This window comes from Dermacentor variabilis, chromosome 3 (assembly GCF_050947875.1).
Source record: "Dermacentor variabilis isolate Ectoservices chromosome 3, ASM5094787v1, whole genome shotgun sequence".
Taxonomy (NCBI): Eukaryota; Metazoa; Arthropoda; class Arachnida; order Ixodida; family Ixodidae; genus Dermacentor; species Dermacentor variabilis.
In genome coordinates this window covers 145,144,234-145,156,271 of record NC_134570.1, presented here as the reverse complement: position 1 = coordinate 145,156,271, position 12,038 = coordinate 145,144,234, and the positions used below count along the sequence as shown (strand labels likewise).

The 12,038-nt window shown below is 44.3% G+C and overlaps 1 protein-coding gene across 1 annotated transcript in view; it reads right to left on the bottom strand.

Moving 5' to 3' along the window:
• The window catches only part of LOC142576362 (techylectin-5A-like), a 67,684-nt gene that overhangs the window by 15,847 nt on the left and 39,799 nt on the right, over positions 1–12,038 (bottom strand). The window contains exons 2-3 of the mRNA XM_075686463.1: positions 8,718–8,924; positions 7,218–7,360 (exon numbers count right to left, since the gene is read on the bottom strand). Coding sequence (XP_075542578.1) covers positions 7,218–7,360; positions 8,718–8,901 — 327 coding nt within the window. The 5' untranslated portion in view covers positions 8,902–8,924. The remainder of the gene's footprint in view (positions 1–7,217; positions 7,361–8,717; positions 8,925–12,038) is intronic.

Genomic DNA, 12,038 nt, shown 5'->3' with positions numbered 1-12,038 from the left:
ATATCCGAACAGCAAGCACCCGATGCTTTCACAACTACAACTAACTTGCGCAGTGTTACTGACCAGTTGTCTAACATTTTATCTAGGTGTGATAGCGCTGAAAATCGGACGCGACACTTTAACCTTCTGTTTTTTGGAATTGGTGACGCCGCTAACGAAGATTGGGCTGCATTTAAGGAAAAAATAATAAAGTTCTGCTCAGGGAAGCTTCAAATTAGTGTAACAAAAACCAATTTGAACGCGTTCACAGAATAGGCAGGCACAGTGACAATAGGCACAGGCCTATAAAAGCAATATTAGCCTTTTTCAAGGACAAATAAAACATTATGATATCAGCACGTCAACTCAAAGGATCATCATTTGCTATCATTGATGACTTTTCGCCAGCTACATGGCAGGCGAGACGACAGCTCATTGCAATCGCTAAGACATAAAAAACAATTCAAACTAACAGTTGAGAGGCTGCGTATACACAACAAGACACACATATTTGATATCGCTACTAACTCTGTTATTACTTCTAATAGATAGCTCAGGGGCAGCACGTGTCCAAAATGCCATAATCGGTATAACTCCTATCATGCCTTTCCTGCGGTATCATTATCGTTCACTAACATTCGAAGCCTTCTGCGTAAACGCGACCAGCTTTCTGCCTTCCTTGAAGATAGCAAATCTGACATACTAGCATTAACTGAAACTTGGTTTTATCTGGATATATCTGATAAAGAAATATTTTAATGTGTTCACGACTACCACATTCACAGATATTACCAAAAAGATAAAGGAGCCAGCGGCGTCCTTCCAGGAATAAGAAAAAACACTTCGATCTTATGTAATTAACTCATATTCTAACCTAGAAATTATCTGAGCTGCATGCATGTTCTCATCCTCGAGAGTACTTATAGGTGTATGTTACCAACCTCAAAATTCTACTAATTCATTTATAATGACTAGTGCAGCAACATAGAATCAGTGACGAAGCTTCACCTGTTTGGTGCCGTTGATGCTATTTACTAGGCGACTTCAATATTCGTGTGATCGACTGGGTTAACTTATCTTCATCCTGCAATACTTCGACACAATTATTCAATTTAACTTTAGATTTTCACCTGTTTCAGGTCGTTACGCAGCCTAGACGGGGCAATAATGTCTTAGATTTAATCCTCACAACAGCACCTGAGACAGTTCATCACATTGTGTCGATTAATGGTTTTAGCGATCATTCCTTACATCAAGCAACTCTCACAGTACCCTCATCTTTTACAGGTTTCGCTACTAAAAAAATACGCAATTATAACAAAGCCAATTACAACGTTATGAATTCGGAATTAGATATATTCTTGCTCCACATGCTGTTACCTTCATTTCACAGTCGATCGGTGGAGGAGAATTGGATACTCTTCAGAAATAAGATTTCTGACTTGGTTAACCAGTGCGTCCCTCTCATTAAGATAACCAATGATAAATCTAACCCATGGTTCACCAGATCTCTACGCTTACTGAGAAACAGGAAGAAGCTCAATTACGATAGTGCTAAGCGCTTGCACACCCAAGCAGCTTGGGACATGTAAAAGGAAAGCCTGACAATCTACTGTGCTACCCGCCCTTCAGCTAAAGATAAATGCTTCACTCATGACCTACCATCTCTTTTAAAACCAAATTCCAGAAAGTTCTGGCACATTATAAGCCCAGATCAGGAGCACACTAACATTTCTTTACGCAACAATAACACTGCCATTCCAGATAATCAGTCTGCTTCTTTAAATACTTATTTTTCTTCTATCTTCACTACAGAAGATCAGGCTGATCTGCCAGATGCATCGGAGCTGACGTAACAATACATGTTACCAATTGAAATAACAGTTCAAAGTGTCGCATGCCTGATAAATAACCTCAAGCTAACCACATCCTGTGGTGTTGACGACATCAATTCGAAAATTCTGAAAAACACCGTCATATCATCTAGTAAAATTATGTCTCACATCTTCAGGCAATCTCTAGAGTATGGACTGCTGCCTTCAGATTCATCATCATCATCATCAGCCTGGTTATGCCCACTGCAGGGCAAAGGCCTCTCCCATACTTCTCCTTCAGATTCTACTTCTCCTTCAGATTGGAAGATAGCAAAGGTCATACCCATATTTAAGTCAGGTAATAAACACGCACCGGAAAACTACCGTCCAACATCATTAACATCTATATGCTCTAAAATGCCAGAACATGTAATTGCATCAAATGTGGAAGCCAACATTTTTCTCTTTTCTAACCAAAACGGATTTCGGAGGAACTTCTCATGTGAAACGCAATTGCTAGAATTAACAACTGATTTTTATGCTAACATGGCAGAGGATCTCCAAACTGATTGTGCTTTCCTTGACTTCTAAAAGGGGTTTGAGCTCCTAGCACACTGCCGTTTGATATTGAGATAATTTACTCTTAAATTAGATTCTCTTACATTAACATGATTCGCAATTTCCTTTCTAATCGTCAGCAATTCACTGCAGTTAAAAATTATCCTCTCCTCTTTCGCACGTTAATTCAGGTGCACCACAAGGCAGCGTTCTGGTGCCCTTACTATTGCGAATATGGCTGCTGAGCACGAAGTCGCGGGATTGAATCCCGGCCACGGCGGCCGCATTTCGATGGGGACGAAATGCGAAAACACTCGTGTACTTAGATTTAGGTGCACGTTAAAGAACACCAGGTGGCCGTAATTTCAGGAGTCCTCCACTACGGCGTGCCTCATAATCAGAAAGTGGTTTTGGCAAGTAAAACCTCATAATTTATTTGACTGTTTCTAATATACATTGATGCTTTACCCAATAACAGTTCTTCACAAGCGCTCATTTTCGCAGACGACTGCATTCTTTAGCGTTCCATCAAATTTGCCGATAATCATGCGATCCTCCAAAAAGATCTTGAAGTTATTTCTCTTTGGTGTAAGACTTGGATAATGAAGCTTAACGTTTCTAAGTGCAAAATTATCATTTTAACCGCAAGCATACTAAATCTACGATTACTTATCACATAAATAACATAAATGCATGATACTCAATATAAATATCTTGGTGTTAACCAAACTTCGACTCTTTTGTGGTGAACGCATGCGCCAATGGTTCAAGATCATTAGGGCCCCATAAGGCGCAATTTGCATAATTCTACTAAAGACATTCGTAAACTAACTTATCTAACATTGGTTCGACCTCAGCTTTAATACGCCGCATCCGTCTGGTCTGCCCATTAGAAATACTTGATCGAACAACTCGAATTTATCCAGAATTGGGCTGGCCGTTTTATTTCACGTTGTTATGACTAAAACAATAGCATAACACAAATTAAACTCAACCTGTCGCTACAGCCCTTCCATGATCGTCATGATATAGCCCTGCTATCATTATTTCATAACTATGTCCATAATACAGCACCATCAGTCCTGCTTCTTGAAACTCCTCATTACAAGTCACACCGGTTGTACAATCAGTTTAACTTCAGGCGCATCTACGGAAAGAGTAATTCATTTAACTACTCCTCTCTTCCAAGAGCACTTCGCCTTTGGAACAATCTTCCTAACGCCATCGCTTATGAGAGTGACCAGGGAAAATTCCGGCATCTTCTAGCAACGCATTTGTCATACATAACCCAACGCGTTTATTTATTGAGTTTCCTGTTATTATTGTGCAACTTCCCCTTAAATACTGTTTTATTATAGCCAAATATTGTCCCGCACGCTCTGTAATTCTATTGCTTATTTTTTAGTTGGTGAAAATTTCTTGTTCACTGACCCCTCGCGTTCAAAAGCATTCGGTTTGTCTTTTGTACAATATTTGATACTCCATTACTGCATGTTAGCGCATTTCTTACACTGTATTTTTTGTTTATGCATTCACATATGTATTCTAATTATTTTATAATCTTTGAGTGTACTCTCCCCGCTTACAGAACGCCTCTAGGGGCCTCTAAGGTATTCTATAACTCAATAAATAAATGCAAGCGCTTTTCTGTTTATGCTACAGACGAGGCCGGATTTTCTTGTTTATCTCCCAAATTAGCGTAATATAACAGAAGACTTTGACCTATAACCTTGACAATGGCTAGCAAGCACGTTCCGCTTGAAGGGGGTTGAGCTGCGAACATTTCAGGCCAGATTTTTAGTAATACATGCCGCGCAATGCTAAGAAAAGATAACTACAAGCGCAGCTCCCAGTTTTTTTTATTGAAACAAAGGACTCCTATTTCCCATTTTTTACAATGACTGGCTGCTGCAAGCTGACCTCTGTTGGCAGCAGTCTTTAGATATGCATATGGACGATTCTTCTGTGGCACTGAAAAACGTGCGCACGTTTTCATCAAACTGCGAATCCCACCATCCCGGTCTAAAATAATTAGGAAACTATGGACGTGACAGTTGTTAATGCGTCTAGGCAGTTCAGTCATCACCAATCCGGCGATATCGGAAAGCTTTGTCAAAAGCCCACCTGTGGTTTTTACCATAGCTCGCAGAGAAAAATAGAAAGGAAGGAACGTCAGGCGCCATAGGCCGAAAGTGGTCACCGATACCGCATCTGCTTAGAACTAGTGGCCTGATGAGTACCTCGCGAAAACAGATATTGCGCTACAAATATCTTCGCTCATTTTTATTGTCTTTCAAAAATTTTCAGGGTTATATCCAGGGAAAAAGCTTCACTCACACGAGCGTGTATTTAAGCTCTCATAAGAAATGGCTAATGAACTATACGTAGGAGACAAAGGAAAAATATCATTGCAGAAATTGAGAAAATGCCCCATTGGACATGAAGTGCTCAAATTTGTAAAACAAAAGAAAATAGATTTTTATTGCAATGGGACAGTGAACAATAAGGATAATGGTAAGTTCCTCAACTTTCCATTGCATGTTTGTGTGATGGTCACGCAATGTAAATAGAAGAGATCATGTGTATTTCTTTTTTCTGTCCTGTGCAAACGTCGACACACCAATGTTTTCTCGCTTCTGGAAGGACTGTGATTGAACTAGAACTGCAATGATTTATCGAGGCTATGTAAAGTCGCAATCTGAATTTGCTTGTGCGTTCTTGTGAAACAGCCTGATAGTATGTACAGACAGTGACGCCATTCGTGGAGCGTTCACATTAGATGGCTGCTCTAAGAAGGCTGCACTCCATGCGTCCACATGAGAATTAGAAAATTTCAATGTCTGTCTTCGAAAGATCTAGAAAACTGAAAGAGGTCTTGAAAGGCTTTCTTGGGAATGCGATGGGTTCAATACTGGCTGTTCAAGGTTTCTTTCTGTAAAATGCAATCTCTGTGTGGCACAGTATTCGACAAATAATTTACGCAGGAATTCGCGTCAATCTTTACGTTCGGAAGGCCAAAGGCATACCTCATTTATGCACAATTATTTCCCTTGTTGCAAGCAACACAATGAACTGACTAACAATGACAACGATTGTAAGCTCTTTCGGTGATATGTAAGAAGAGCGAACTTTTCGGTAAGCCCTTACGTTGCCGATCCATCAGTGAATTGGTTCCAATAATATAGGAGTAAACGATAAAACGTTGATAAAGGTTATTAACACTTACTAAGGTAAAATAGGTTGCCTAGGGAAGCTCGTGCATTAATATAGGGACTCCTACACGTGGGTACAATGCTCAAGCTGTGGTGGTTTTCGCGTACATTTAAAGGAGGACAACGGGGTTACACAATAGCCCAAACTCAAGGTGGCGATAACAAGTGAGATCTTGTTTTAGAAGCATTTATCAACCCCAATTTTCTTCTTTAGGGTGCAAGCTTCTCGTAATTACCAAGATTTCAGCTGTGCCGGAGCTGCAGGGAAATTGCCTGTTTTTAAAGCTGGTTCCTGTCCGACGTAGCAAACAGGGGGCAAAAGGGTGAACTCTGATTCTAGTAAAGTGGCACCTCGTGTAGTTTATTGTAACGTTATAATACACGGGTTGTCAACCCAGAGGTATATGGTGTTAGGGTCACCCAGGGCAATGACATCATCAGGGTGTTGATGTGGAAAAGGCCTGCACAGCTGCGTTAATTATAAAGATGGACAGCGTACTATTATATGCTCTGAGGTAACTAAAGTCTCTCTTACACTACTGTGCATTGCACTTGATTGAAAATTCGTGCATTTAGATGAGTATATCTTTTACAGGTGCCTTTGTCTCGACTCAATCGGTCGCTGCCTGGTAAAAGTCGAGAATTTCAGTATGAGATGACTGACACAACGTCAGACCTGAAAGAGTCGTGAAGAAAATGAGCGATTAAGCATATAAGGTCCGAGGAAAGGATCCGAAAGAAATGCGGAGGCAGAAGTGATCAACTTTGAGCCTGTTATCTTCATCGGGGCATCGGCTGACACAGAGGTGGCTTCGCGCCATTAGCCCTCCTTCTGTTCAAAATATCATGAGAGGTGCTATCAGATACAACACTGATTTGGTGCGACCCGTATCGCGGCGCGTGGACAGGAATGCGTGGGGCGATACCTGAGATAGTGCAATAGCGGCGCACCTACGGTGGCGGTGAAGCCGGCTGAAGCACTCTGCCAACTAGCAAAAATAAGTTTCATATCGTGGCTCCAAACCGAACCACATAAAGTCGACGTTGCAAGAGGAACAGTATATATGCAAAGTGCACTTTGCTTAGCAAGTTCTTCGTCATGCGCTGTGTTTGTTGTGAATCCTGTTTGACGAATACTGAGACGGCCAAAGATTGTGGCTACGCAGCCAGAGGCTGTGGCATGCGCTTTTCTATTTATAATATTACGCACCTAGGAGTTGCCCGCGCGATTGCAGCAGTGATTGGCATATGCATGACCACGGTGGTGCATGTGTCGGCGTAGTTTGGTGTCGTATGAAAAAAACTTGTGTGACTTGATTGTGTATGCAGGCCATGTATGCGACTTAAGCAACTTCACTGGCAATCCCTCCCCATACGAATGTTGTGGTCCCACAAATTTTTCACGGTACTTTTCTCATGAATAATGCCATGCTATCCGTATGCTGATATTATAAAGTGCAGCCAGAAAATAAATAAAGGATGAGTCGAGGCAATCTGCCCTACCGCTTTCTTTTTGCTTATGTTACTTTCAGCGCTCCAATTCTCCACATAATACGCCAGAACTTTCCTCGTAGTTCTTAGGCAGTTCGGCATTTCAATATATGACTTTTCAACGCCACATAAAAATAGCGCACAGCAAGAGAAAGCATCTCACCGTCCAGCCTCCGCCATCAGTTGTGAGGTCACAGTAGACGTCCTGTCCTGATTCAGCAGCTGCCTTGTGGTATATTGTGTACACGCCATTATTTCGCTGACCAGCACGCAAGAGATCGCTGCACTGCCGAGGGCGATTGCTTACTGCGAAAAAATACTTCATTAGTCTTTCAATTTTGCAGATATCCCGAAGACATTGATGAGGTAATCAGTATAAGCAATAGTAAGGCACAAATTAAAACGCATGCGACGTAACGGTACCCCGCTTTGTGCTTGCATAATAAACAAGTGGCTGATCGTATTTCCATGTAGTAATACTGTACTTCGGAACAAAACAATTACCGAAGGTTAGGACACTCCCTAATGTGAAATGTGAGCGCAGCTCCGCACGTGTTTTCGTCTCGCGATATGTTGGATGGCACGGACAAGCTGTTTCCTTAGCTATGGGTGGAACGACTACATCGCTTGTCGGGTGATCGCGAGCTGCAGAGCATCGTTGACGCATGCTCGCGATGCACAGCAGCCGCCGCAGAGGTACCTCCCTTCATGCAGTGCTGTTAAGCGTGAGTCACTGGCGCCATCTCGCAGTCATCGTTGCCACAGAGTCCGTCTTGCGCGTCCCTTCGCTTTTCGTCTATCGCTTTCGCCATACTCTGCTTCTACACTTCCCGTCTCGTAGTTCCGCTGCACCCTCCTCCTTCGCTTTCCTTCTCGTGCTCTCTTAGCTATCGCAATCTGGTTGCAATCTATCGCAACCACCCACAGCGCACCACATTCGCTCTTTCATTCTTTACTGTGCTTATTGAGTCGGCTACGAGGGACGCCGAGGCATGCCGACGAACGCAGACGCTCGTTGCAGGAACGGGCGTCTCAGGCCTGCACTGTAAAAATGAAACAGTGATCATTTCCTTTGGTAGAGCTCTGCACTCACATTGAGTTCTTGCGAAACTCAGCAAAAAGTAACGATGACTTTAACTTTGACACGCGGCGTAGGGACACGCAAAACGTGCAGTAACATTCCTCAATGGTCGCATAGCGGGCATCGTTCATCGCGCGTTGCATTTCACTCGTGCGCTCTCGCATTCGACGCTGAATTGGCCATGTTTTATTGTGGCCATGTATTGATAATTGCTCAAGAAAAACTTTAATGGTTCTGATGTGAAATAAAAGCGATCCTGCTCTACGGACACTGCAGGCCTCGATCTGTTTCTAGGAAAATAACATTTAAATTGATATATGGACCGCAACGAGCGCCACAAGGCATAGCTTAGATTGCAGGAAACGCCTTAGAGCAGGATACATATCAAAGTTTTAATGTGACTTGCGTTTCAATATCAACTGCACAAATGAGGCCACTGCCACCAGTAAAAACTGGAAAACGTTAACGCAGCTCATCCACGAACGCCATTTCCCTTAGCAAAGAGCGATAGAGCCAATAAAACCGTTAAAATACATTTAATATCTGGACGTCAAGGCAGGTATACTGGAATACTACGCTCACCTCTAATATAACGTAGTAAGTTCTCCAGCTGTCGCACTTTTTCCGCTGCCGCGAGGATATGGTTCTCTGGCGCATCTAGGTTGGTGGGTGACGGAGGTTGTGGTGATGCACCTGCGTCCTCAGGGTGCACGACGACGACCGAGGTGGTTAGGATGACGCAGAAAATGATGAATCGGCTTGCCATTTTAACGCCCCACCAACTTGACACTGAAAGAAAAGGCGCTGTTTGCATGTCGTTTTGACGAGGTTCATAACTGCTTAATGTGACAACTTGTCCTATGAATATCAGTTTAGCTGACATGGAGGCTTCTTTCTGAGAACTGCCGCACTAGTCATGTTGTGCGGCAAATTAGTTGTGCATGAGTAATTAGGTTGAAAGCTTGTATATAGACTGTTTTTCACGATTAGTTTGCGGAGCTGATCGCAGATATTCATATACGCTGTTTCGAGGTCGCGTCCAATGGTCGCTTGGCATTCTCCGTGAGATTCCATGTGAAGCATTTACATCTCTGTCCGACAGCACAACCCCTGGCTTTTAATAAAACATACTGAGGTAAAAAACACAACCTGCCTGTTTCAGAACTCAGAAAGAACAGAAGGGCGTACGCAAGGACAAAACTTGCTTGTATTCGGTGTAGAGAGGCCTCGGCGGTGTGAACACCTTTCGCCGCTTAGTGCCAGATAGTCTCATTCAAAAGTTGGGGCGCCAGTGTGCCTTTAAAAAAAAGCTTAAGCCCGTCTGATGGTATAGTTCTATGTTTCTGAGAGAACGGGCGAGTGGACTGAGGGAAGGTATGTGACCATTTTACTAGCTTGGAATTTTTATACGTTTGCGCATATAACTTACATTTGTTATATTTACGCCGAGGGAAAAAATAATGAAGATACTCCACTGGATTTGTCTAAGTATGTGTAAGCATGCCGCCAATTGCGCTTCACCCAGTCCTAAATTGAATTGGCCGCACCCCCAAATTTAGGCTGGGCCACCTCGAAATTTCAAGTCTACCTAAACCCAAATTCAATGGAACTACCCCAAATTCCAGTTGGCCAAATCTTAATATGAGCTTCTCCATGCATCCCATCTCTTGTGATCATAGGACGCAGGTTGCTTTTCAAGCTACACTTGCAGCTTTTATTCCCTGTCTCCCCGAATCGCTTGGAAATAAAGATATGTTCATATTGACATCTTCTATGGAGCCCTATTCTCTGTTTAATTTATTCTTTTCGTTTAAATTGTTTTTTGTCGCTTATAAGGCTACAAATAATCATTTACACTGTTATGACGAATAAATATCATAACTTTGCAAATTACGCATTTTTGTTCATAAACAAGGCATTACGCTACGCGCGGGACGGCGCTGTAGTACTCGCCAATAAATTCTTGCGCATTGAACAATCAAACGCCTATCACTGTAGGCCTCCCTGAATCGTAGAGAAGCTTACAGTGTAGACTTCTGAACACTGGGCAGGCTAGTATACATTCCAGTAAGGGCGCCATTAGCACGGTGCGCAAGAAATTGTAATCTCGCTTATGTCCGAGGTGTGCTACAAAGCACACACCACTGGATACAAAATACATTCCGGTAAAAGTATTTTTGCATAGTGCAATTGAACTACGGCTTAGGAAGCGAGAGAGGGCATGCAGAGAAGGAGGAGGAGGAGGAACTTTATTATTGCAGAAACCGTTGCGCGGTTTATTCCTGGGTGGTTCCCTCTGACAGGGCTCCACTGGCGATCGCGGCTCGCCGGGCCTGGTCGAGGGTCGCCAGTTGGCTTCCCAGGTCCAGTTCGGAGAGTCTCGCCTCCCAAGACCACGTAGTGAGTGTGTGTGTTGTGACTCGTGGCGAAATTGCGTCGCCCGGACGGTCGGTGCATTCGTGTGTTATGTGCGCGAGTATCGCTGTGTGGTTGCTACACCAGGGACATGTTCGGGACGTATAACTCTGGGCAGATTGCGTGTAGACGAGACAAGTGTGGGTATGTGTTAGTTTGCAGGCGGCGCCAGTTTCTTGCCTGGAGTTTATTGAGAGCTTTGAGTGGGGGAGCGTATTGCGCTCTTCCGAGCCGTTGGTCCTGTAGTATTTGTTGACCTGTCGTTAATAACTCGTGGTGGGTCGCTCGTCGGTCTGTCGGCGGCTGAAGAACGATATGGTCTGCCGCTCGGCTAGTGAGACCTCGAGCAGCGCAGTCCGCCTCTGCGTTGCCCCGCAGGCCGTCGTGCCCGGGGCACCAGACGATACCGTGGGTCCATTCTAGTGTGCGACCCAGGATTCGAATAGCTTGTATAGGGAGTGTTCTATTCATGTATAAACGACACGCCGCTTGTGAGTCAGTAAGGACGCGGGTGGACCTTCCCTTGCTCTCGGCGTCGCCAAGTGCGAGAGCGATTGCTGCTGCTTCTGCTGCTGCGCTGCATGTGGCGCGGTGGAGGCTGAGGCTACCAGGTTCCCCTGATTGACAACGGCGAGTGTGTATTTTGGCCCGCAACATGGCGATGAGGGATACGGGCTGGCGTCCATGTAGTACCTATCCGGGTCTCTGAAACAGCGTTTGTGCAACATGCGGGCACGCGCTGCTCTTCTCTCTTGATTGTGGGTGGGGTGCATGTTCTTGGGGATAGGGTCTACTACAATGTTATCTCTAATGTGGTTAGGCAAGAGTTGTGTTTCTTCTTTGCAGTACTGAGGTGTCTGCGGGTACCCTAGCTGTTGAAGAAGGTGTCTTCCCTGTTGAGTCTTGTTGAGGCGCTCCCTCTGCGCTATGAGCGTGGCACTTGCTAGCTCCTCAAATGCGTTGTATACGCCTAGCGCTAGTAATTTCTTTGTGCTTGTGCTTGACGGTAGCTGTAAGGCCGTTTTGTACGCCGTTCTTATAAGAGTGTCCATGCGCTCTGTATCGCTATTGCGCTTGACTTGATATGGTAGCGCGTACGTGACACGGCTGATGACGAGGGCTTGTACCAGTCTTAAGGTTTCGTCCTCTGTGAAACCATCTTTGCTGCGCGCTACTCTTGCGATGAGTGGTGCGGTGCTCCCTATAACGTCATTTAATTTCTCTGAGGCTAGCTTTATGCCGTTGTTCTCCTGGACGTGCATACCTAGTGTGCGTGCGGTCGGGACGCGCTTGATAGGTTGTCCGGCAATCTCGAGATGTATTGACGGGGCTCGATGTTCCTTAGTTTGCTTAGGCCGGACTTGAAGGTACTCCGACTTGTGTGGGGCACACCTCATTCCTGCTGTGGTTAGGTATGACTCGATGTATCCGATAGCTGTGAGTAATGTGTTTTCTCAGTCGCCGTATGAACCCTTGGCTGCCCATATA